The 23,140-nt window shown below is 40.5% G+C and overlaps 1 protein-coding gene across 2 annotated transcripts in view; it reads left to right on the top strand.

Moving 5' to 3' along the window:
* Positions 1-23,140, top strand: part of LOC147145354 (RNA-binding protein Musashi homolog 2-like) — a 160,644-nt gene that overhangs the window by 56,888 nt on the left and 80,616 nt on the right. For both annotated transcript variants that reach the window (XM_086036066.1, XM_086036065.1), the window contains exon 6: positions 8,711-8,803. In XM_086036066.1, the coding sequence (XP_085892192.1) occupies positions 8,711-8,803 (93 nt within the window). The remainder of the gene's footprint in view (positions 1-8,710; positions 8,804-23,140) is intronic.

Raw genomic sequence — 23,140 nt, 5'->3', positions numbered from 1 at the left:
CACCCTGCAGCCTTAGCAGCCAAACACTGCGCTGTATATTGTTAGATTTTGGATGTGGGGCTGGGATGCTGGTATTTCATGGACAGCTGTGACAGCTGACATTTTCCGAAAACCAGGGCAAAGCACTACCATGGGAGACACAGACTGGGAGAGGGGTGAGTGATAGACATCATTTATAATGGAAGTTGACTGAGCTCAAAACTTCATCAACAGGTTGAATTTAAAATTTAACATTGTATATTATGGAAAATTTACCTTTTGATGTTTGTATACAAATAGTTGGGTCTCTGGAGTGCCTGCTCACCCATCAAATATGAAACTCAACTACCCAGTAAATCTTAAATTAAGCAAGTTAATAGTTTATTTAGATTATCTTTCTGAAAATGCGTCTGTCAGTGAGCCATTCTGCACATCCACCCCATTGTTACAAAACAAATATGGAGATATAGGTTGGATATGAGTTAATTAGCCAGTGAGTAAGGAGAGTTGTATTGACTTTTCTGGGGTTCACAGATTAGCTTCTAATAAACAACACTTACTTGGGTGCTCTGTAAAGTTTTTGACCAAGTGGGGAGCGGCGGTTGTTTGTGTTTGACAATTTGTCCACGTGCCAAAAAATGCTTTTATTGTCATTAATGCTACGTTCACACTGGCCGCTATTTTAACCATTCGCACGAAGTGATCCCACACAGTCTGTGCAGACGGCGCGCTGTCGCGCGAAAAGGCTACAACGGCAAGCAACAGGAAGGTGGGTGTGGCGCGACATGAACTAGAAGAACAGGCAAAACACCGGGCATTGTATTATTTGCATACCATGATTACGTATAAAGTCATACTACAAAATATAATACGTCACTGTTAAAGTAGTGCATGGTGTAATTTTTGTTTAAATAAATAGATATAATATTTTTTAAATGTTTTATTTATTCATTCAGTCAATCATCTGAAATTGAAAATATAAATATAGTACTGAAAAAAATGAGTCTGATTGTAAACTTGTTGCAAACATTGGAACAGGGGCGACAGTGCGCTGGACTTGGGATGGGCCAACCTGCCTTCCAGCCTACTGGCGAACACACACATACCTGCCTCGCCCCCTTTTCGCTCAGATTGAGCAAAATCGAACCACCGTGACAAAATCGCGTCACAGCTGTGAAGCCAAAGCCAATTAGTGTCCAGCATCTATTCAGCAAATGAAAGACAAGCTGAATGTCTGTTGGCACCCGTGAACTTTTCAATCCGTCCTGCAACAGAAAGTGCGAGAACCAGCGAAGGAGTTGATTCATCTTGTCAGTGTATTTGCATTTCTTGATTACAGCTGTCGGTTGTAATTTATGTGCACCAAGTTTGACATTGCACAGCGCACAAAAAACAACCACAGGTGATACCAATTCACTGATTGTCTGACTGACTAGCGGCTTTTTGCTTGAGGGATCTAGATATATCTTTCCACTTGTAAAATAGTGTGTTGCTTATGAAATCCATGCAGTCATCCATGTTTCAGAAAATGTTATTATGTTTATTAAATTAACACATTTTCAACTCTTACAAAAAAAGCGCAGAGCTGAAGGTCTCTTTCAAATAAATTAAAAAGTTGAACTTAAATCATCCATCTAGCAATCAAAAATGTCTTAATTTAAACACACAGTGGAAAAAAGAGCACCATTTCACTGAACATTGAAAATACATTTTTGCAAAATAACTGCCTGAATATTTATTTTACCTGGTTAATCCTACTTCTGCTCTTGAACCTCTGCGCACAGTGCAAATCAGGGCTGTAGGAAGACACTTTCCTGCTGCCGTCTTTTTTGAAAAAGATTTTTTTGTGTAAGCGTGAGGGCTGGGACGATAATTCGATATCAATATGCATCGCGATAGTCGGATGATCGATTTCAATAGAAAATGGTATCGATAAACTATCGATCTAATCAAATAAAACAATGGAGCAGAAGGACCCTCAGCCTTTCGACCTATCACGGCCCAACTAAGTAAATGTAAAACTTACGTCATCAAACTCCCTCCCTTTTAGGAGATCCAACCTGAGGCTCACGCATCACGCATGAGCACCGCTGAGCTGGCGTGAGTCAAAACAAACAAACAAACAAAAAACGGCGTGCGCGATGAAACGAGCGTGAAGAAATCGTTGATGAGAGGGAAGGTGCCGTCACGAGTTTGGAAGTATTTTGGCTCTTTTAAGTCTTGCGTCAGAAGACTGACCCTGTCTGTAAACAAAATGTAACCAATTTATTTTATCTGAGCCAATCTCATCCAATATAGCACAGCAACATCAAGCAACAGGCATCAACCTAACCTGTTTTCTGAATCTGAGCAGTGATTGGTCGTTGAGAGCAGTTGTGATGTCATTTTCAGTCGACAGAAGACAAAATGGCCGCACCCGGAGATGGCTAAAAACTAGTGTATTAACACTTATTCCGCAAACACAATATTTATCAGAATGCCGTGTTTCAACTACTGGGCTAGCATAGAACATATTCTTGAAAAAAAAAAATATTCGCGTTGACTTCCACTTTAAGTTTGTTCTGATTTATCTGTTTACAAAATTCTTTGCAGTTTGCACTATGCATTCACATGTTCTAATCATTTGTTGCACACTTTTATTTATTTGCATTGTTGATGTGAGAAGACATTCATTACAATTGTTTACAAATACTTTACAAATTTTGTTTGAATAAAGTGTATTTAATCTATACTGAACACAGTGTTTGACTTTTTTATGGTTGTATTGACCTCATTTTGAAGGTTAAATGTTACATTTTAAAATAAAACTAATCTGAATTCAGCCCTTTTTCCCCTGGATTTTTATATTCAATAGTTAAAAAAAATTTAATATATATCGATATCAACCAATACGGCATACTTGTAGCGCGATATCGTTTTTCAGCCATATCACCCAGCCCTAGTAAGCGTTCATATTACATTAGCAATGCGACCTCTGTTTCTTTGGTGTGTGCGTGCGTCCCGAAAGTGACCTACATGCACAGAAGAAGAGACGACGTCACACATGACACATTTACGGAAGTAAATGTGGTGCAGCGTGTTGGGGTATTTCGACAGAGGAGCAATTCGGTCAGAGGTAGAAATTCAGTATTTGGTAAATGATGAGGCAATGCTTTTTTTTTTTTTTTTATCTCATTTCATGGAGCTGTCATGTCATAACCGCGCATAAAAAATGAGCCGGTCGATTCATGGCTGAATTACTACTTTCACTATAAATGTCCACTTTATGCTTCATGTTTCAAGTGGGATTAATTAAGTCGAATCCGACTTACTGCCGGCAATACGGAACAAACTCTCACATTGTGACCGAAGTCAAAGTCAAATAGAAAGTCAATACTGTTACTCAAAAAACTGCAGAGCCGTCCTCCCGCTGTCAGCACTTCAGCCTCCCCGCCCGCGCGGAGCGCATTTTGGGCTCCTGATGTCAGTGTTGGATGTATGCGACTTGGAGATTCAGTCTGTGGTCACATTGCAAAAAAAATCCGATAGGTATCCAATCTAGGACCACATATGAAAGTGTCCAAAAACTTTGACTTACTAAGAAGACACGATGCACGTTTTTGAGGCAAATAACATTCACCTTAATCTGACATTCATCATTTATTTTCCCAAGCCACGCTGGGACGCAGCATAACGATGAAAGAGCCGATGCGGCTCAGGAGCTGCAGGTTGCCGACCCCTGGTCTAGATGAAACCTTGATAAAACACAGCAGATAGGAGAGCCCACCACTGAGTCTCCAGGCTCTGCTTCCTCAGTGAAAGGTTGTCGGTGAAATTGAGGAGGTCTTCTCGCCGCCGACCCACAACGTCCCGAGTCGAGATCAGCAGCACCCCATTTCCACTATACACGGTGTTAATGGTGCACTGCTTTCCCCTCCTGAGATGCCGGATGGTTGACCAAAATTTCCTCAAAGCCGTCTGGAAGTCATTTTCCATGGCCTCACCAAACTCCTCTCACACCCGAGTTTTTGCCTCAGCGACCGCCAACGCTGCATTCCGCCGGGCCAGCCGGTAACTGTCAGCTGCCTCCAGAATCCCGCAGGCCAAAAAGGCCCGATAGGACTCCTTTTTCAGCTGGACGGCATCCCTTACCGCTGGTGTCCACCAGCGGGTTCGGGGATTGCCGCCATAACAGGCACCTTACGACCACAGCTCCGATCGTCCGCCTCAACAATGGAGGCACAAAACATGTCCCACTAAGACTCAATGTCCCCTGCCTCCCCCGGGATGTTGGCAAAGTCTGCCGGAGGTGGGAGTTGAAACTCCGTCTGACGGGATTCTGCCAGACATTCCCAGCAGACCCTCACAATACGTTTGGGTCTGCCTGGTCGGACCGGCATCTTCCCCTACCATCGGAGCCAACACACCAACAGGTGATCAGTTGACAGCTCCACCCCTCTCTTCACCCGAGTGTCCAAAACATGCGGTCGGAATACGACTACAAAGTCGATCATCGAACTGCGGCCATGGGTGCGCATATGGACACCCTTTTGTTTGAAAATGGTGGTTGTTATGGACAATCCGTGATGAGCACAGAGGTCCAGTAACAGAACACCACTCGGATTCAGATCAGGTAGGCTGTTCCTCCCAATCATGCCCCTCCAGGTCTCACTGTCATTGCCTATGTGAGCATTGAAGTCCCGCAGCAAAATGATGGCGTTCCCAGGAGTGCTCTCCACCACACCCTCCAAAGACTCCAAAAAGGGTGGGTACTCTGCACTGCAGTTTGATGCAAAGGCACAAACAACAGTCAGGACCCGTCCCCCCACCCTAAGGCGGAGGAAGGCTACCCTCTGGTCCACCGGGGCAAACCCCAATGTACAGGCGCCAAGCCCGGGGGCAATAAGTATGCCCACACCTGTTCGGTGCCTCTCACCTTGGACAACTCCAGAGTGGAAGAGTGTCCAACCCCTCTCGAGAGGACTGGTTACCAAAGCCCAAGCTGTGTGTGGAGGTAAGCCCGACTATATCTAATTGGAACTTCTAAGCCTCACACACAAGCTCAGGCTCCTTCCCTGACAGAGATGTGACATTCCATGTCCCGAGAACTAGTTTCTGTAGGGATCGGACCGCCAAGGTCCCTGCCTTCTGCCGCCGCCCAGCTCACAAGGCACCCGACCCCTTTGGCCCCTCCCACAGGTGGTGAGTCCATGGGAAGAATTTTATTTTATACATTTCATATCACAAATATGTCTTTCCATTTTCAGGTGAAAGGAGGCAGAATTACAAACCATGTGCTATACAGGCCTCTGCGCTATGTGCGACATTTTCTTCTATGGCGACAGTTTCCTTCCCTACATAAACCTATACCACCAGAGGGAAAGAAGTGAAATTTAACATTTACAAATTAATACATAAGCCAGCACTTTTTGACTGGACCAATTATAGACATGTCAGGGGGACCGTCTTTGCAGGGTGGAAAAAAACCTAGAGCTTTCTATAATTAATTCTTGGCTTTATTCACAACTTTTGTAATGTTAAATCATTCAATAAATGCACTTTATCAATTTATTGCTCTTTCTTTCGTCAAACTAAAATACAGTTGACAGTTGAAACATAAGTACCTTTAACCCTGTTCGATATTTGGTTATGTCAAATGTTCGGGTCAGCATCTATTTAATTCTGTATTTATTTATCTGCAGTGTAAAGAAAATGTTTACTGTGTACCCTGTGGGGTCATGAAGTTTTTTTGCAGAGGAACGGCATCGTCTGCGTAGCCGCAATGTCCTCGTGAGAACATGACAATTCTGCAGCATACAAAACATTGAGTTGTATTGAAAATACTGTACACTGGTCTACATATGTATGTACATGTAGAGTTCCAAAATTGAATATGTCATTGAGTATTTAATTGATTTGCGTGCATCTGTGTCAGGTTCACCAATTAGACATTCTATATAAACAGCATAAATGAAAGACACTCAATTCGTTTTTTTACGATCTCACGAGAACGGAGAGAAAGCACAATTTCTGCTACTGCTTGTCCTCGTGAGGAGAATGTTTCTGTCTATGTTCTAAAACGTATCCCTCTCTTTTAATGAATTTTCTGGTTGCCTGTTTTCATGGTTGTTTCCAACCTAAGGGGCCAGGGATCGATGCCAGCTGTTGGAAACATGTGAACTTGTTATCCTTATGGGTGTGCATGTGGGTGAGAGATTACTACTTTGTCCATGTATCATAATCACGCCAAAGCATTACATTGCAAAAACATTCAGTCATATCAACAACTTTCTCAACATTATCAGATGGTGTCAAAAAGTCTGCTATTGGTAGATAACAAAAGTCGAGGCTCCCGCTTTGCTTCTCCTTTTCTCACTTTCTCCCCAGAAGGTTAATATAAAGAATATATATATATATATATATATATATATATATATATATATATATATATATATATATATATATATTAGATATGAAAGCAGAAGTAATTTCTTCATCGCAAGCAAATATCACATCATTTTTATATCTAGTTTCCAATACACACACATATATATATATGGTAAACTAAATAATTCAAACATGTGTTCATATAGCATAATCAACAAATGTGTGATAACTATTTCAGAATTATTCTTTCAATGTGTGAGCCTATAGACTATATTTTTATGAAATAACATGTACAGCTCCTGTCATCAATAATAATAATAATTCATACACAGAGAGAGACAGATAGAGAAGAGAGAGACTGAACAACATAAAAGTTATTTTCTTCGGCTTTAGTGACTAGTGACTCCTGCCTGACTTGGAGATCGAACCAAGCTCTCAACGTATGAAGCGCAGAGCACTAAAGAGTGAGCTAAATGCACTCGATATTGATACTGCTCAACACAGTATCAAAACAAATAGAAAGCAGACGTTGACCAAGTGTCTACACATGCTGCAGGCTGCAGTCATCCACATCGGGGAGCTGAGCTGGGCATTCCGTCCATTTGACGGACCGGTCAGTCCATCCGCCAATGACGGACGCCCATTTTGCTGACGGTTGACAGATGAAGAGAAGTAATGTTAGCTAGCAATGGGAGGGAAGGCTTTCCTTCTAGGCAATCCTCACTCATACCTCTCAAGTTGTATGCTTTCAGTGGAATTTGTACAGGTGGAAACACATTTTTAAACATGTACGCCGTACATCGTAAATCCGTACGGCCAATGTCAATTTTATCAGTGTTATCTGTTCCTGTTTTTGTTGCCTAACCGTAGTCGAAAGACGCAGGGGAGAGCTTTCTCCAAACGGTGCGGCCGTCGCACGTCGTCGAAAAGGGGGAGCCCTGTAGCCCAACGACACGCGTCAGAGGGAGACGAGGGTCTTCCACGCCCTTCCTCACGCATGCGCACAACATGCCCACACGTAAAGCACAAGCTGTCACAACTATCCGCAACATCATGTTTACATTGTTTTTTTAGGATGATTTCTGATCACGTGACAGCAGCCATTCGAAAATACTGTGTAATGTGTAAGATTATATACGTGTCCGATTATGCACGGGCAATTACAACTTTTGTAAGATCCAGTTCATCCCGGGGGTGGCAGGTATGCTACACTGTGCTATAGGGCACGTTACCCTTAAAGTTCCATTTCTTGTTTTACTCTGTATGACACTCAAGGACTCAACATGGTTGAAAAAGGTGTACTTGCAACCTGCATTTGTACAAATAACACCCTCTCGAAACACCTTACCCCTCATAAGTTGCCGCGACCACTTCTGCGCCCGCAATGACATTGCTTCACTGAAATATACAGTGGTTCACAAACAACCCTGTTCATGAACAAATTGGTTTACGAACTAGATTTTCAAACGTTGCTTTGATTTACAAACTATAATTCTGGAATGCTGTATTGTACTTTCTCTCACACAGCGTAAACATTGTTGGCTCCATGCACCACAAATTTTAGGTATATTTTGTTTTTTGCTAGAAATTAGCCATCAGTGCAAATGAAGTGTTCATTTATTTAGAATGTGTATTTATTTTTATGACACCGATCAGCACAAGGTTAGCATAACTTCGTTCTGGGGCTGGAACAGATGAATTCTAATTCCATTCATTTTAATGGGAGAAATTGCTTTTGGTTCAAGAACAGAGTCTCCGAATGAAGTAATTTGTGAGCCGAGATTCCAATGCCCTCATCATTATCTTTACTGTAATTGTATCTAATGTTACTGCAAAGCACCAATTAGCTTGCTTATTCCATTCATTTTTTTATGTTTTCAAGAGGCAGTGGATATTCAGTATTTACTCACTGTTAAGATTTATGATGTTTTACACTAATAATTTATGATGTTATACAGTAATAATAACCATTAAGAGAACTGGTGTTTTTTTTTCTCAGCTGGGGAGAGGACTCTCCACTGCAAGATTTTTACATACACATACAGGCATATTTAGGAAGAAATTGTGCTGCTTTTTTAATGCATTTTTTGATGCAATTAGACATTAAACGCACATGCATGCATGCATGGAGAAAGTCCAAATATTTGAAATGTATCACACATATTGGCAGTGGGAGATTCCAAAGTAAATTGCACATTAAGCATTACTTTCTAATCATGCACAGAGACGCACACATACACACACGCACACAGGTATAAATCAATGATGACGAAGCATTTGAGATGAGGGTGAATGATTATTTGTTTTTGGAAAAGCCATATTGACCTCTAGTCTCTTCTTTCTTTGTGTCTTCTCACTTCTCCAGATGGTGACAAGAACAAAGAAGATTTTCGTGGGAGGAATATCAGCCAACACATTAATTGAAGATGTGAAGCTTTATTTTGAACAGTTTGGCAAGGTAAAACCATTTAGATTATGTCTTCATGCTCATTTTGAGTGTTTCAGCAATTACTAATGTTATTATTAGTAGTGCTTTAAGTGGGGGAAAAAGTGCCTGTACTCCACGTATTCAACTGTTGCCAGATACATTATGAAGTAGGTAACAGCAGATCATCAAGTTCAATAATTAATAAATGAATTGATAATGTATAAGAAGGGCTGTCAAACTATTACAAATTTTAATCGAGTTAATCACAGTTAAAAAAATAATTGATCGGAATTAATCGCAATTCGAACTATCTCCAAAATATGCCATTTTTTTCTGTAAATTGTTGTTGGAATGGAAAGATAAAATACACAAGACGGATATATACATTCAACATACTGTTCACATGTAATCTATTTTTTTATTACAACAACAAATCGTCATGAGATGAAAATTACAATTTTAAATTAAAATTATTAACATTCTTTCTGTAGTAGACAGTATTTTTATTCACTACAAAAACAAAAATGCAAAAGGGCCTCAGAACAGTGACAGAAATATTTCAAATCTGTGCAAACAATGTGTGTGTGTGTGTGTGTGTGTGTGTGCGTAATGTACACATTCATATGTGGCCTTTGTAATATTCTTGGAGTTTATGTTTTCCGAGTGGTCACTGAAGTGCACACGGATGTTATTGGCTCATTATGTTATGCTGTAGGTGGTATCAGCACGTCGTGTGTTCCTCCTTTAAAGTGACTTTATTAACACAACAAAAGACATCCTCAGTCGCTGAGGCAAACCAATTATTCACATTTCTGAGATTTAAAGCTGCCCTCTACTTTTGATATGCTTCTTTATACTCCCGCGGGCAACACACGTCTGCTGTGCTGCTCACTGTCCACTTCTGAGTGGGATTATGCATCGGCGGTCATTCTGCGCCTCCGTTAAATATTTTGACGCGATCAATTACAAAATTTAATTACCGCCCAATAACGCTGTAAATTTGACAGCACTAATAATAAGTAAATAAATATATAAATCACAAGTTATTTAATACCTTATTTTGTTGTTTGAGCGGCAGTCTGGCCATTCTTGTTCTGTGCAATTATTGTTGACATGGCTAGCACCAAGTGAATCAGAAGTGCTAATATTACAGTTAGTTGCTGTTCACTTGCAAAATAACTTTCATCACCCGCTTCATCACCGGTCCGGGTACTCTTCGGGGCCTTTTGGAGCCATGTCAACATTTCGTGTTCACAACACAAGAGACCGAGTCACTGATCGGAACGTGTTTTGGATAAGCAAAAAAAAAATAATAATAATAATACAAAGATACATTTTGCCAACTCCTACCAAATCACTTCACTGTAGAAATGCTTGGACCACATTATTTTACGTAAACACTACGTCGTGAGTATCGGCGTCTCTTCTTCTGTGCATGCGGGTGACTTTGGAGATACATGTGTTCACAGCACGAGAAAGACGGAGGTTGCATTTCTAATATAATATGAACGCTTAACACAAAAAAATTGAATTGAGCATTAAGACCTGTGGTCTTTATGTAAAGTCTTAAGGTCCCAGGTCTTTCATGCTCAATTCGCATTTTTTGAAAAAATCCGATTTTTTTTTTTTGTGTAAGCGTTCATATTACATTATGAATGCGACCTCGATCTTGTCTGCTGTATGAACACATGCGTCGTCAAAGTGGCCCGCATGCGCAGAAGAACGACGAAGACGACATCACACCCGACGTTGTATAAATGTGGTCCAATGTGTCGGGGCATTTATACAGTCAAGCGATTAGGTCGCAGGTAGTAATAAATACAGTATTTGGGGGAAATTATGAGGCGAGGCTTTAATATCTCATTCCATGGAGACATCACTAACGATGACGTCACGTCTTACCCGTGCGTAAAAAAATGAATCTATCTGAGCCGTGGCTGAATTACTACGACCCAGGCCGCATTTGAAAAAATCGGAATTGAGCCGTTCAGACTGTCATAAAATCAGATACAGGTCAGGTCGCACATGGGCAAAAAATCCGATCTGGGTCGCATTTGCCTGCAGTGTGAACCTAGCCTTAGTTACTTTACTTATTACTAGCTTTAAAAAGTAATTTAGTTAATTGACTGACTACTAGGATTGGGCATCGGTTGAATTTGAGCGACTCCGATTTCGGTTCCTCAATTCGATTCTGGTTCCTAACGATTCTCAATTCTAATATTTTTTTTTTCAAATATTTGTTTAATGAACTTTTCTACTGTTTATGAATTTTCCTTTTATTTCAATTGAAATTTGATCACTCTATTCTTCACACTGATATGATGGCTGTGTAGTCAATACATCTATAGGCCATGGAGGCATAAATCAATAGACTCAAATATTTGTGAACTTTTCTACTTTTTATGAATTTTCATATTATTTTCTCAATGGATATTTTTGATAAATAAATTAATATCAAACCTATGACCTTGAATTATCCACAAGAGAGCTTCATTTTGGAGCACCTCAAGAAAATACAATACAATAATGCAGCTTAATAGCATGCTACTTAAATAACACCCATGGGCAAGCCAAGTGTGCAAATAAAAAGAAAAACTTGTGCTCCATGTGGACATTAGACATATTTATTTTGTATACTTACCCGATTCTGACTCACTGTCGGCGTTGTGAGTATGCGTACGCAAGCACACTAAGCATTGTAGGAAGTCTCGACGGGAAGGAAGTAATTTCAGAAACTAGTAGGTCGACGCAAAGAGTCAAAGACCAAACACTCTAACAAATCTACCCCATGTAAGCGGAGGTGTTTAATCATATTAGACGTGCAACCTCGTCTGTGTTGTGGCTGGGAATAGGATTAGAGGCGGAAGTGTGTGGAAAATAAATAAGTAACTTGCTGGAAAACGAACAACTACTTGCTGTCTGTTACATATTTGCAGAATACTTACACTTTGCACGAGATTATGTTTTTGCATGTTGCACTGAGCAGCTTGGTCTGTTTTTTTGTTTTTTTTATGAAGCGCAGCCACACTTTTGACCTGAGTTGAACAGATAATGCTCACGGGGTGTGATAATTATGAATAATTATCACACCCCGTGAGCATTATCCTGTAGTCCTCGTCGTTGCTGTTGCTGTCTGTTTGATATCAGCAGACTCAGCACTTGCTGCTCGGCGGCGCGGTTTCTCTGTTTGTTTTGGGCAGCTTTCTCCGCAAAACGGATTAGGAATTGAAATGTGGCACCGACATTTTAAAAACTGAACGATTCCGGGAGAACCGAAGTGCTAGTCCCGGTTCCACTTGGTTCCCGACTCCCGGTTCCAAACCCTACCGACTACTTCATTTTAAAAAGTAAATAAATTTGATTACACATTACATTCAGCTTTTAGGACTAAAGGTTGTTTTATAAAAAATAAAAGACACCCTTTTTGACTTACAAAAATTATTTTAATTTAAAATAAGTATTGAGTATTTTGTGGATTTCACTTAACATAAATGGGCTACCGTATTTTCTGGACTATAAGCCACACCTTTATATAAACTGCATCCACTCTATTTTTATAGAAATAATAAAAATAAACATATATAAGCCGCATATCTAGGTTGAAAAATTCGATATTTACTGCATATACACAACGATTTTGAACTGTAAGTGTATATGTATATACCTGAACAGATTCTATTACTGATAAATTAAAAATATTTCACACTATATTAATATACTTTTAACCTTAGGCTGCTCCTCCTGGCTGACATACACCATAAAAGAAGTTAATTCATTTCCGGTCCCAGTTCAGTGTTATATGTGTGATTTTCTCTCCAGAATCCAGACACTTAACCCCCCTGCTATTTTGCTGTTCAGATTTGGATGTTCTCCGCTTTAACACGGTTCAAGCTGTTAATTGTGTTAAACATTCTAGCCGTGCCAATCTTAGGTCAGTTTAGCATTTAGCATAGTTTCCTTGTCTTTTGTACATCATCCCTTCATGACACTTGTCAATAAATGTAGCTTATTTAGGAGCGACCCCAGAACGTGTTTAGACACACTAGTAGCTACACAAATCTGTTGCTAGCTTAACTGCTTCTGCGTAAAAAGCACACAGCTTTCCTCGACCGTCGGCTACCCGCAGTAGGTGATGTGAGCCCCGCAAAGCGTTTTTGGAACAGTCTCGGTGGTTCTTCGTCTTCTGATACTTTCTTTTAAGAGTTGTCTCAGCATTTTACTCTCTGTTTTGCTATTCAGTGTGTATTCAAGAGGCGCAAAATGCATATGTTGACCCGCAAATTCCAATGTGAAACCGCTTTTTTGAAGCCTTGTGTATAGTTTGTTCATTTAACTCATATTAAAAATATTAGCTTTTGTTTGGATTCTTTCTGGTGGTGTGTGTTTGTTTTCCAGCCTTAACCATTTCATTTCCCACCGTACATACATAAACCATGCATTGGTTAAGCTAGGTCTTTTATTTTTTTCATTTTGTTCCCAATCTTCCAGCCAAATTTGTCAAATGCCGGCCAGTCATTAAAAACAACCTCATGCTATTATTAATTCCATTTTCGTGGTTAAGAATCTGCCAGTGATTATCTGTCTCTTTGTTTGTTCCCCGGGATTGATTGGTGACCACTCCAGGTTGTAGTCACCTTTCACCAACAGTGGGCTATTGGTGCCCCTATTTCCCTGCAACTCTGAACAGGAGAATGGGTAGAAAATGGATGACTGCATGATTTGTAACACTTTTTCTGTGCCATTGGTAACATTATTTGGCGGCATTAGGCTACAAAGACTCCTACCTCTCTCTTAGCAGCTGACAAAATGACAAGTTAGGTTAGAGGGCTGCTTATCAACTCTGATCCCAGCCATGGTTACTGCTGTTGAAAGAGGCTCTTACAACATGAGTACATGAAAGTTAACAGACACATCTGTCACTTTCAGTAAGTTGGTTTCTGTGAACCAGAACAAAACAATTTCATCTCCTGACCCTCTGCGAGCCTTTTGACACTGGATTTGATAGGCTCTGAGTCTTCGATCAGCTCATTTGAAAGCATTAGCATGCTCAATTACAGCTCCAAAAAGTGGCTTTTTAACCACTTTACGACATCAGTATAATGGCTTTGTGATATCATACCATCAACAATAATGTAACTTTTTTATGTGAACCACAAATGTAATGCTGTATTGCAATATTGACGACCGTAATTTCCAGATTGCAAAACGCACCTGATTAAAAGTCGCAACAGCTAAATTTAACCATAAAAACACATTTGTACTTCGCTTCGTATTAATAGCCGCAGGTCTCCATGTCATGTATAACATGGGATATTTTCAAAGAAAGAGGTCGCACAGATCGATTTTTTAAAACTTTGATTTACCTTAAACACCGGTAGACGCTTTGTTCCCCAAACAATGCCGAACGCAGCTAGCTACACAGTAGCGTTCCAGAACCTCTGTCTCTCGTTGTTACATGAGGCAAATTAGGCGACGAGCTTCACCACACAACAGTGCAGCCCTTGAAAAGGACTGATATAATAAGTCCGTGAGGGGATATGGCTCCATGGCCAGACTCAGGTTTGCCGAACCCTAACCCTAGAGCAGATATTCTATATTTTAATAAAGCTTATTGTTGAGAAATAAATACTTGCAAGTACTTCTTTATGTAATTATTATACAATTTTTTTTTTTAAAGAACATTTAAATTTAAATGCCATTGCTTTGTTTTCTGACTGTTTCGCACTGCAGGATAGGATTTCATTTTGATATTTATGTTTATTTTTGCAGTGATTTTGATTTTTACTTTAAGAATGCTGTGCCCTGCGACTGGCTGGCGACCAGTTCGGGGTGTAGTCTGCCTTCGCCCATTGACGGCTGGGATAGGCTCCAGCAACTCCCCGCAACCCTGTATAGGATAAGCGGTTTGGAAGATGACATGACATGATGATGACTTTAAGAATGCAGGTGTCAGCTACACAAAATAAACTACCCTAAGTAAACTGTAAATAGATGAACGAAAGGAAATTGTTTTGGTGCTTTATTGAACATAAAAATTGTTTTGTGGAGCAAGTGCAAGAGAGATAGAGGGAGAGGAATAAGCATTGAAGCAGTCTGGATAAATGTAAATAAATATATAAGGTACAATTGTAGGAAATAACACTTCTTCAAATTTGGGGGGGGGGGGGGGGGGGGGCGGCGATTTATTAGTGTATGTTGTGATAAGTTGACTCTTATTGTAGCAGATGAAAAGGTCCTGGGAAAGTCCTGGAAAGTAATTTCAAGAAAATAATGAAAATCCTGTTTTTGCTGCCCTTGCCCCAAAATGTTTGACAACCACTGGTTGATGGAAGTGGTTTGGCTACAAAAGTTGCCATCTCCAACAAAGCAATTTTGTGTTATAAAATGTATTTGAAAAAATATATCTGTTGGAAACTGGTGAGCGATAAAAGTGAAAACAGAAGTTGTTGTGCTGATTAAATGAATCAATTAATTCATAAAAAACTTTCATGACAGGTTTTTACCGAATTATAATAATAGATGTAATAACATTTTGAAAGGGTCATGCTTTTTGACTACATTTTAATGTGGTCACTAACAGTAATTCCTTGCTTAATACATTCCCACACCGTTAGAAATACTGATACTTTTTTCGTTAAATGCTTGGCAGTAAACTGTTGGGCAGTTTGTTCCTGACCCTTTACCTCATGCCAAAGAAGGCTGTTTATTTTTATCTAATCAAGCTTCCTAATATTTTCCTTTAGGGTACTATCCTTGTTAATTATCTGTGCATTAACACCAATCAACTGAAACATTATCCCCACCAGTACCAGCTCGATAATAAAAAAAATAAAAAAACTTAAACCAACCATGCACTGTGGTGACCACAATAGTTAGAGACATTCACCAAGGGACTGTGCCTTAAGGAGCCTTGGCCTTGTGTGCTGAGCTCATGTACGGCCAGCCTCTTTGTGTCCCTGCAGAGTTTTTATAACCGCAGTGGCTCCCTGGTTAGCTACCTCTCAATACACTGTGTTCTAGGATATCGTGGGCAGTTTCATTCGATTTCAAACCTCACACCGAGTTGTCATGAACACTTTTTGGGTGTAAAAATAGGACTAGTGAGTTGTCTTCTAAGAAACTGACAACGTACGTGTGTATATTTTTTAAAATAATTTTCACATTGTTTTGTGTTTAACAAGAAAGGAGACAGTTATGCTCAACGTTGCCAAGGCATTGCGCCCCATGATACATCACAAAATCAATATGGAGGAAAGTTTTGACCTGCAGTATGTGCTTTCAAGTGGCAAATATGTTGCGCTGCCTTGAAGAAGCTTGGTGTTGTTGGAAACGTGTCATTATTTGTCGGGAACAAATATATATTTAGATTGTTTCTGTAGAGGTTGATGCTTGGAAAAAGACATTGCTGGAAAGAAAATGTTTCCAAGCTTATTTGGTATCAAGGGAAATTAAAAATGAGGAAGGAAAAATAAAAAAGCGAAACAGTTTTTGAATAACATCATCGTCATTTGCTTTTTCTAAAACTGGGGTGGTGAGGGAGTATAATAAATCTGAATTTGGATTTGTGTGAAATGAAAATCAGGAATTTAATTTTAAGGCCATATCACCTTTCCATCAGATAAAGTGATCGGGTTACAAATTGTACAGTATCATAATGTGCTGTCTGTCTGTATATACTGTAGACCAGTTGGCATTCTAGATTTTTTCATTATGTTATCAAGTATTTGTGGTGCTATAAGGCTTTTACTGTGTTTGCAGTTGTCTTATTCTTGAAGTACGATATACTGCAATGTAGCCGAAAACAAAAAGTGAAGTGAAAAAATAAATTGCAACAGGTTTCCATTTTGCTTAAATTCACCTATTTTGTCAGAAATTTCTGTAAGATGCCACTGTTTGCCAGTGGTGAGTTACAATTTCGCTTGAAACTGTAACCACCTTAAAACAGGTTGAAAGCAGTAAATTGTGGCTCAGTCTCTTTCCTGTCAGAAGCAGTAATGAATGAATGTGCAGTAATGAATGGAACATTCCACTTCCTCAGGCGATCAGTTTGCATTGTGAAGCATGAAGCGACCCTACAGTGGCGGCCTGGCTGCGCTCCCAGTTCTACATGTTTCACATTCATTGCCATTTGACTCCCCTTGCCATTAATTCCAACATTTATTTTTACAAGTATAATTTTGTCACACTCTAATGTTGTTCATCAACAGAAAAAACATCTATTTAAATGGAAAGCTGCCCATTCCTCTGTTAATAACTCAGCATTCAATAACTCGAACAGCTGCTGGGCTCGCTGCCTCAGGCGGGCTGTCAAGGGAGTCTAAAAAAGCTTTGTGTCGTTAAATGTTCAAAAACTATGACCGATCATCACCAAAATTCATATGTACATGCCTAATTATGTAACTTTAAAAATATAAAAGCAATCGCCCAACATTTTGGATTTTTTTTACGGTGGTGATAAGCCTTTCCTCATAGAAGCTCAGATTTAATATCTATAAACAGGGGTGAGCCAGATGAGGTGGCTCAGGCATCTAGTTTGAATGCCTAGTTCAACTAGTTGGAACACATTCTCGCATTCTGATTAATTTTGCGTTTGTGGAATATAAGTTAAGTAGCGGCGGCACAGTGGTCGACTGGTTAGCACGTCCGCCTCACAGTTCAGAAGTCGTGGGTTCGATCCCGGCTCCGGCTTCCCTGTGTGGAGTTTGCATGTTCTCCTTGTGCCTGCGTAGGTTTTCTCCGGGTGCTCCGGTTTCCTGTAAGTTGATTGGACTCTCTAAAATTGCCCCTAGGTGTGATTGTGAGTGCGGATGTTTGTCTCTGTGTGCCCTGCGATTGGCTGGCAACCAATTCAGGGCATCCCCCGCCTACTGCCCGAGGACAGCTGGGATAGGCTCCAGCACGACCCGCGACCCTTGTGAGGATAAGCGGTATCGATAATGGGTCGATGGAAGTTAAGTAGCAAAATGCACTCGTTTTTAGCCATCTCTGGGGGCGGCCATTTTGTCTTCTGTTGACTGAAAATGACATCACAACTGCTCACAACGACCTATCACTGCTGACCTGTTTTCAAAATCTGACCTGTGATTGGTCATTGCCCCTCAGCCGAACCAAACTGTAATGTTGAACATAATGAATATTTCATACTGCAGGGACGTTTAACAAAACACAAGGATTAAGTGTGTTTTCCAATCACATTCCCACTCAAATAAGTAAAAATAAAAATTCTGACCTGGAGAAAACGCTGATGCAATTCGACCGCCACAGTGAGCCGTTGGAATTAACATTGAGTGCTTGATATAGTCCTGATGTGTTTAAGAGAGTGATGTCAGCCTTATGTTTTTAATTTTCTTTACCAGTTTTTGCAAGAGTATGCTGTTTGGACTAATAATTTGCCTTGGTTGCCCTTGGGGGAATGAGGAGGGAAAGTACTGTCTTTATCCATCCATCCATTATCTGTACCGCTTCTCCTCACAAGGAGGCTCCTCGCGGGGCGTGCTGGAGCCTATCCCAGCAGTCTTTGGGCAGTAGGCGGGGGACACCCTGAACTGGTTGCCAGCCAATCGCAGGGCACACAGAGACAAACATCCGCACTCACAATCACACCTAGGGGCAATTTAGAGTATCCAATCAACTTACCATGCATGTTTTTGGAATGTGGGAGGAAACCGGAGTGCCCGGAGAAAACCCAAGCAGGCACGGGGAGAACATGCAAACTCCACACAGGGAGGCCGGAGCCGGGATCGAACCCACGACCTCTGAACTGTGAGGCGAACGTGCTAACCAGTCGACCACCGTGCCGCCCTGTCTTTATTTATTAGGATATTATTCAGTCTGAATCTGTGGTTTGGATCCTATTTGGCTGGCAGAACTTATTCTGTTAGCCATGGTTGCTCTGAGTCCCGCTCTGCCCCTCTGTCATGTGGTGTTCCACAAGGTTCTATTATGGGGCCCTTACTGTTCTCATTGTATTTGCTGCCACTGGCTTCCATCCTTCCAAAACATGACATTTCCTTCCACAGCTACGCAGGTGACTGTCAAATCTATTTCATGCTGTGCAAAAAAGACGTTTTCTGCTTAATACCACTTTTGCCCTGTCTCGAGGAAATCAAAGCCTTGATGTCATAGAATTTCTTCAACTTCAACGAAAGGAAAACACAAGTTATGGTGTTCGCTCCCAGTGGCTCTTCTACATTCCACCCTGTTGACCTGGGCCCCGTGGCCCATGTCAAAAGCACCAGTCTTGAACTTGAGTTTGAAATTGGACAGTGGCTTTAATTAAATTGGACCGGCAAATCAGTGCTGTTGTTCGATCCAGCTTCTTTCATCTTAGGCAGCTGGTTAAGGTAAAGCCCCTCCTTTCTCAACAGCGCTTAGAAACAGTAATCCATGCCTTTGTTACAGATCAGGTAGATTACTGTAATGCACTTTATTTTGGAGTCGGCCAGTCCTCCCTCAAGTGTCTCCAGTTGGTCCAAAATGCTGCTGCTCGCTTCCTAACTGGAACTCGGAAGAGGGAGTACGTAACCCCAATTCTGGCCTTCCTTCACTTTAGGGTTCATTTTAAGGTGCTTCTATTTGTTTATTAGTCTTCAAATGGCCTCGCCCCGGCGTACCTCTCTGAGCTCCTCCACCTCTACGCACCTTCCTGGTGCCTCAGGTCTTCGGACCAGGCTCTACTGGAGGTGCCGAGGACTAAGCTGAGCCTCAGAGGGGATCAAGCCTTTTCTGTTGTCGGTCCTTCTGTCTGGAATGACTGTAATGGCAGAAATTCTGTTTTACCATTAGCTTCAGTGTGTAGTCGAAGGTAGTTCTGACTCGTCCATAGCAGCACATCTTCTTATCCATGATTTTGAATTTCATTCAATTACTCACACGGACTCAAAGAACCTTTTTTGTCTTCTTATATTGAAGGTTTTGTAATCCAACAGAGTGATCAATGCCATTCAGTACAGCAGGGGGATAACAGGTACTTCAACTATGAGCACGGTCAAAAGCTGTTTTGCTTCTGTGACTACCAGCACAAACCGTCTACTGTAACTGCTGCACAACGTCAGTTCAGCTGCACATGCGCAATAAATCTTTATGACGACAGAGTTGAGATACTACATACTTCAAATCATTGGCTCTCACAATGACCTTCCTTTACATGTTAGGCAAGCCCCCGCACTGTCCGTTTTTAACACTCATTTGAAGACACATTTTTATTCTTTGGCTTTTGACCCGACGTGAGACTGACACTTTTCTGCTGTTTTGCGCTGTCTGCTGTATATAATAATTTATGTTTTCATTTAATTCTTTCACTGTCTTTGTTGTTTTATTATTTGCTATTTTGTTCATGTAAAGTGCTTTGTTAAAGCTGTAGCTGTTATGAAATGCCTTATATTTCATATTTTGTATTCTATTTCATTGTTAGTGACCCGAACAAGGGTGCCCATGTCAGCCTTCCTTCACATTTTTAGTCAATCAATCAATCACATTTTATTTATATAGCACTTTTCATACATAAAAATGCAACTCAAAGTGCTTTAAAACATTCAAAGCAAAACATAGAATTATCTTCAATCAAAAGAAAAGATAAATTATTTAAAAGTTGTTGAAAGCCAAACTAAAAAGGTGTGTCTTGAGCTTCCTCTTAAAAATATCAACAGTCTCTGCAGACCTGACATCCTCTGGCAGGCTATTCCAAAGGTGAGGACCAAAATGGCTGAATGCAGCCTCGCCATGCATTTTGGTCCTCACCCTTGGAATAAATAAAAGGCCGGCGCCAGAGGACCTCAGGATCCGCGAGGGCTGGTATGATAAAAGCAAATCAGATAAATAAGATGGCCCAAGACCATTAACACATTTATAAACTAATAAAAGTACTTTAAAATCGATCCTGAAACACACAGGGAGCCAATGCAGCAATTTCAAAACTGGCGTAATGTGGTCCCGCCCTCTGGTTCTCGTCAGCACCCGAGCGGCTGAATTCTGCAGTAGTTGCAGTGGTGAAATGCTCTTTTTCGGGAGGCCAGAGAGCAGGGCATTACAGTAATCTAAACGACAGGAAATAAAGGCATGCATCAGCACTTCCGTGTTAGCCTGAGAGAGAAACGGGCGGACTCTGGCGATATTCTTAAGGTGATAAAAACCAATCTTGGTTACATTTTTAATATGAGGAATAAAACTGAGCTCAGAGTCAAAAATGACGCCAAGGTTCTTCACACAGTGTGAGGGATTAAAAATGTGTAGTTTTGGTAAAAGCTTCTCTCTCTGACCTTCGGGACCGATAACTAAAACCTCAGTCTTGTCCTCATTGAGCTGTAGGAAATTATCTGCCATCCATGACTTGATATCTAAAATGCAATTTAAAAGGGTATCAATGGGTCCTGTGTCATCAGGAGACACGGCAATATACAGCTGCGTGTCATCAGCATAGCTGTGAAAGCTGATGCCGTGTCCCCTGATGACATCCCCGAGGGGAAGCATATAAAGATTAAAAAGTAAGGGGCCTAAAATCGAACCTTGAGGAACCCCACATTTAATTTCATGAGTTTTAGAGGAACAAGTATCCATACTTACAAAGAAATATCGGTCTGTGAGATAGGAATAAAACCAGTCAAAAACAGTACCAGAGATGCCCACTAGATTTTTAAGTCTATTTAATAAAATTTGGTGATCTACTGTATCAAAAGCAGCGCTTAGATCCAGTAGCACCAAGACTGTGAGTTTTCTCACGTCTGCAGTGCACCTAATATCATTTAAGATCCTTAAAAGAGCAGTCTCCGTACTGTGGTTCATCCTAAAACCAGATTGATATTTCTCCAAAATATTATTTGTATTTAAAAAATGATTCAACTGGATGAAAACCAGTTTTTCTAAAATCTTACTTAAAAACGGTAAGTTGGATACGGGTCTGTAGTTATTAAAAACGCTCGGGTCAGAACCGCTCTTCTTCAGAAGGGGCTTCACCACCGCCGTTTTAAAGGCAGCGGGGAAGACGCCTGTCTGAAGAGAGCAATTGACTATATTTAAAATTTGTTCTTCAAAAAATCCATAAAATGTCTTAAAAAGAAATGTGGGAATTGGATCCAAAAGGCAGGTTGTTGGGTTTACCTGGGAGAAAACTCGAACAAGTGTCCTTGCATCAACCAGGGCAAAACTTTCCAGTGTTTCCTCATGTAAATATGATTGTCCGGGTTTATTAAAGCTTGTGTTTTGACGGGCTAAAAGACTGGATCTTATGTCATCGATTTTACTTCTGAAGTGGTCTGCAAAGTCCTCACAGAGAGCATCTGTTGGTCTCTGTGGGGACTTATTAAAATCAGAACTAGTTAAAAGTTCAAAGGTGGAGAAGAGAACCCTGGGGTTGTTTTTATTGACTGTAATGAGGTTTGAGAAATAGGAAGATCTTGCCAGTTTTACTGTTTTATTGTAAGATTTCAGTTGTTCGCATAAAATTTCATAGTGTACTGTAAGTTTACTTTTTCTCCACCTCCTCTCTGCACTCCTGCATTTTCTCTTTGATATTTTGATAGCATTGTTTCTCCACGGGGGTACAGTCTTTGTTTTTGTTGTTTTAATTAAAAGTGGAGCTACTGAATCTAATGATGATTTAAGATGTAGGTTAAAATTGTCAACAATAAGATCACAGGGTGCAGGTAAAATGTCAGCAGGAGTGTTTTTTAAGATCTCGATAAAATTTGCTGCCACCTCAGAAGATAGGTAGCGTTTCTTCACTGTTCTGACCGGGACTGCTAGATGGTTAAAACTGGCGATGTTAAAATAGACACAGTAGTGGTCTGACACTGCCAAGTCAACAACAGAGGACACACCAGCAGACAAGCCATAGGTTATAACCAAATCCAGGGTGTGTCCTCTGTTGTGAGTTGGCTGCAAGACGTGCTGTTTAAAATCCAAGCAGTTTAAAAGGTTTGAAAAATCTCTGGATAGTGGGTCCGAGATGTTGTCCATGTGTATATTAAAATCGCCAGTTATTAATATCCTGTTATAACTGGAATATAAAATGGATAAGAATTCTGAAAATTCTGTAATAAAAGAAGTGGAATGATGGGGAGGTCTATAGACGGTAATGCAGAGAATAGGGGGACTGCTAAAAACAAAGGCATGGTGTTCAAACGATAAATAGCTGCTAAAAATGATCTCCTTTGATAAAAGAGTATTAATAAAAATTGATGCAGTCCCGCTTCCTCTTTTGCCATCCCTTGTAGAAAATAAAAAGTTAAAATTCGGTGGGCAAGCCTCGTTGAGAGCAACTGGAGCATCTGTACCAAGCCATGTCTCAGACAAAAGTATACCATGTAAATTATTGTCTAAAATCAGGTCGTTTATGATAAAAGTTTTGTTTAAAAGGGAGCGCACGTTCAG

The sequence above is a fragment of the Filicampus tigris genome, chromosome 7 (assembly GCF_054856515.1).
Source record: "Filicampus tigris isolate MCC_2025a chromosome 7, RoL_Ftig_1.0, whole genome shotgun sequence".
Lineage (NCBI taxonomy): Eukaryota > Metazoa > Chordata > Actinopteri > Syngnathiformes > Syngnathidae > Filicampus > Filicampus tigris.
This window is presented reverse-complemented; position numbering and strand designations above follow the sequence as displayed.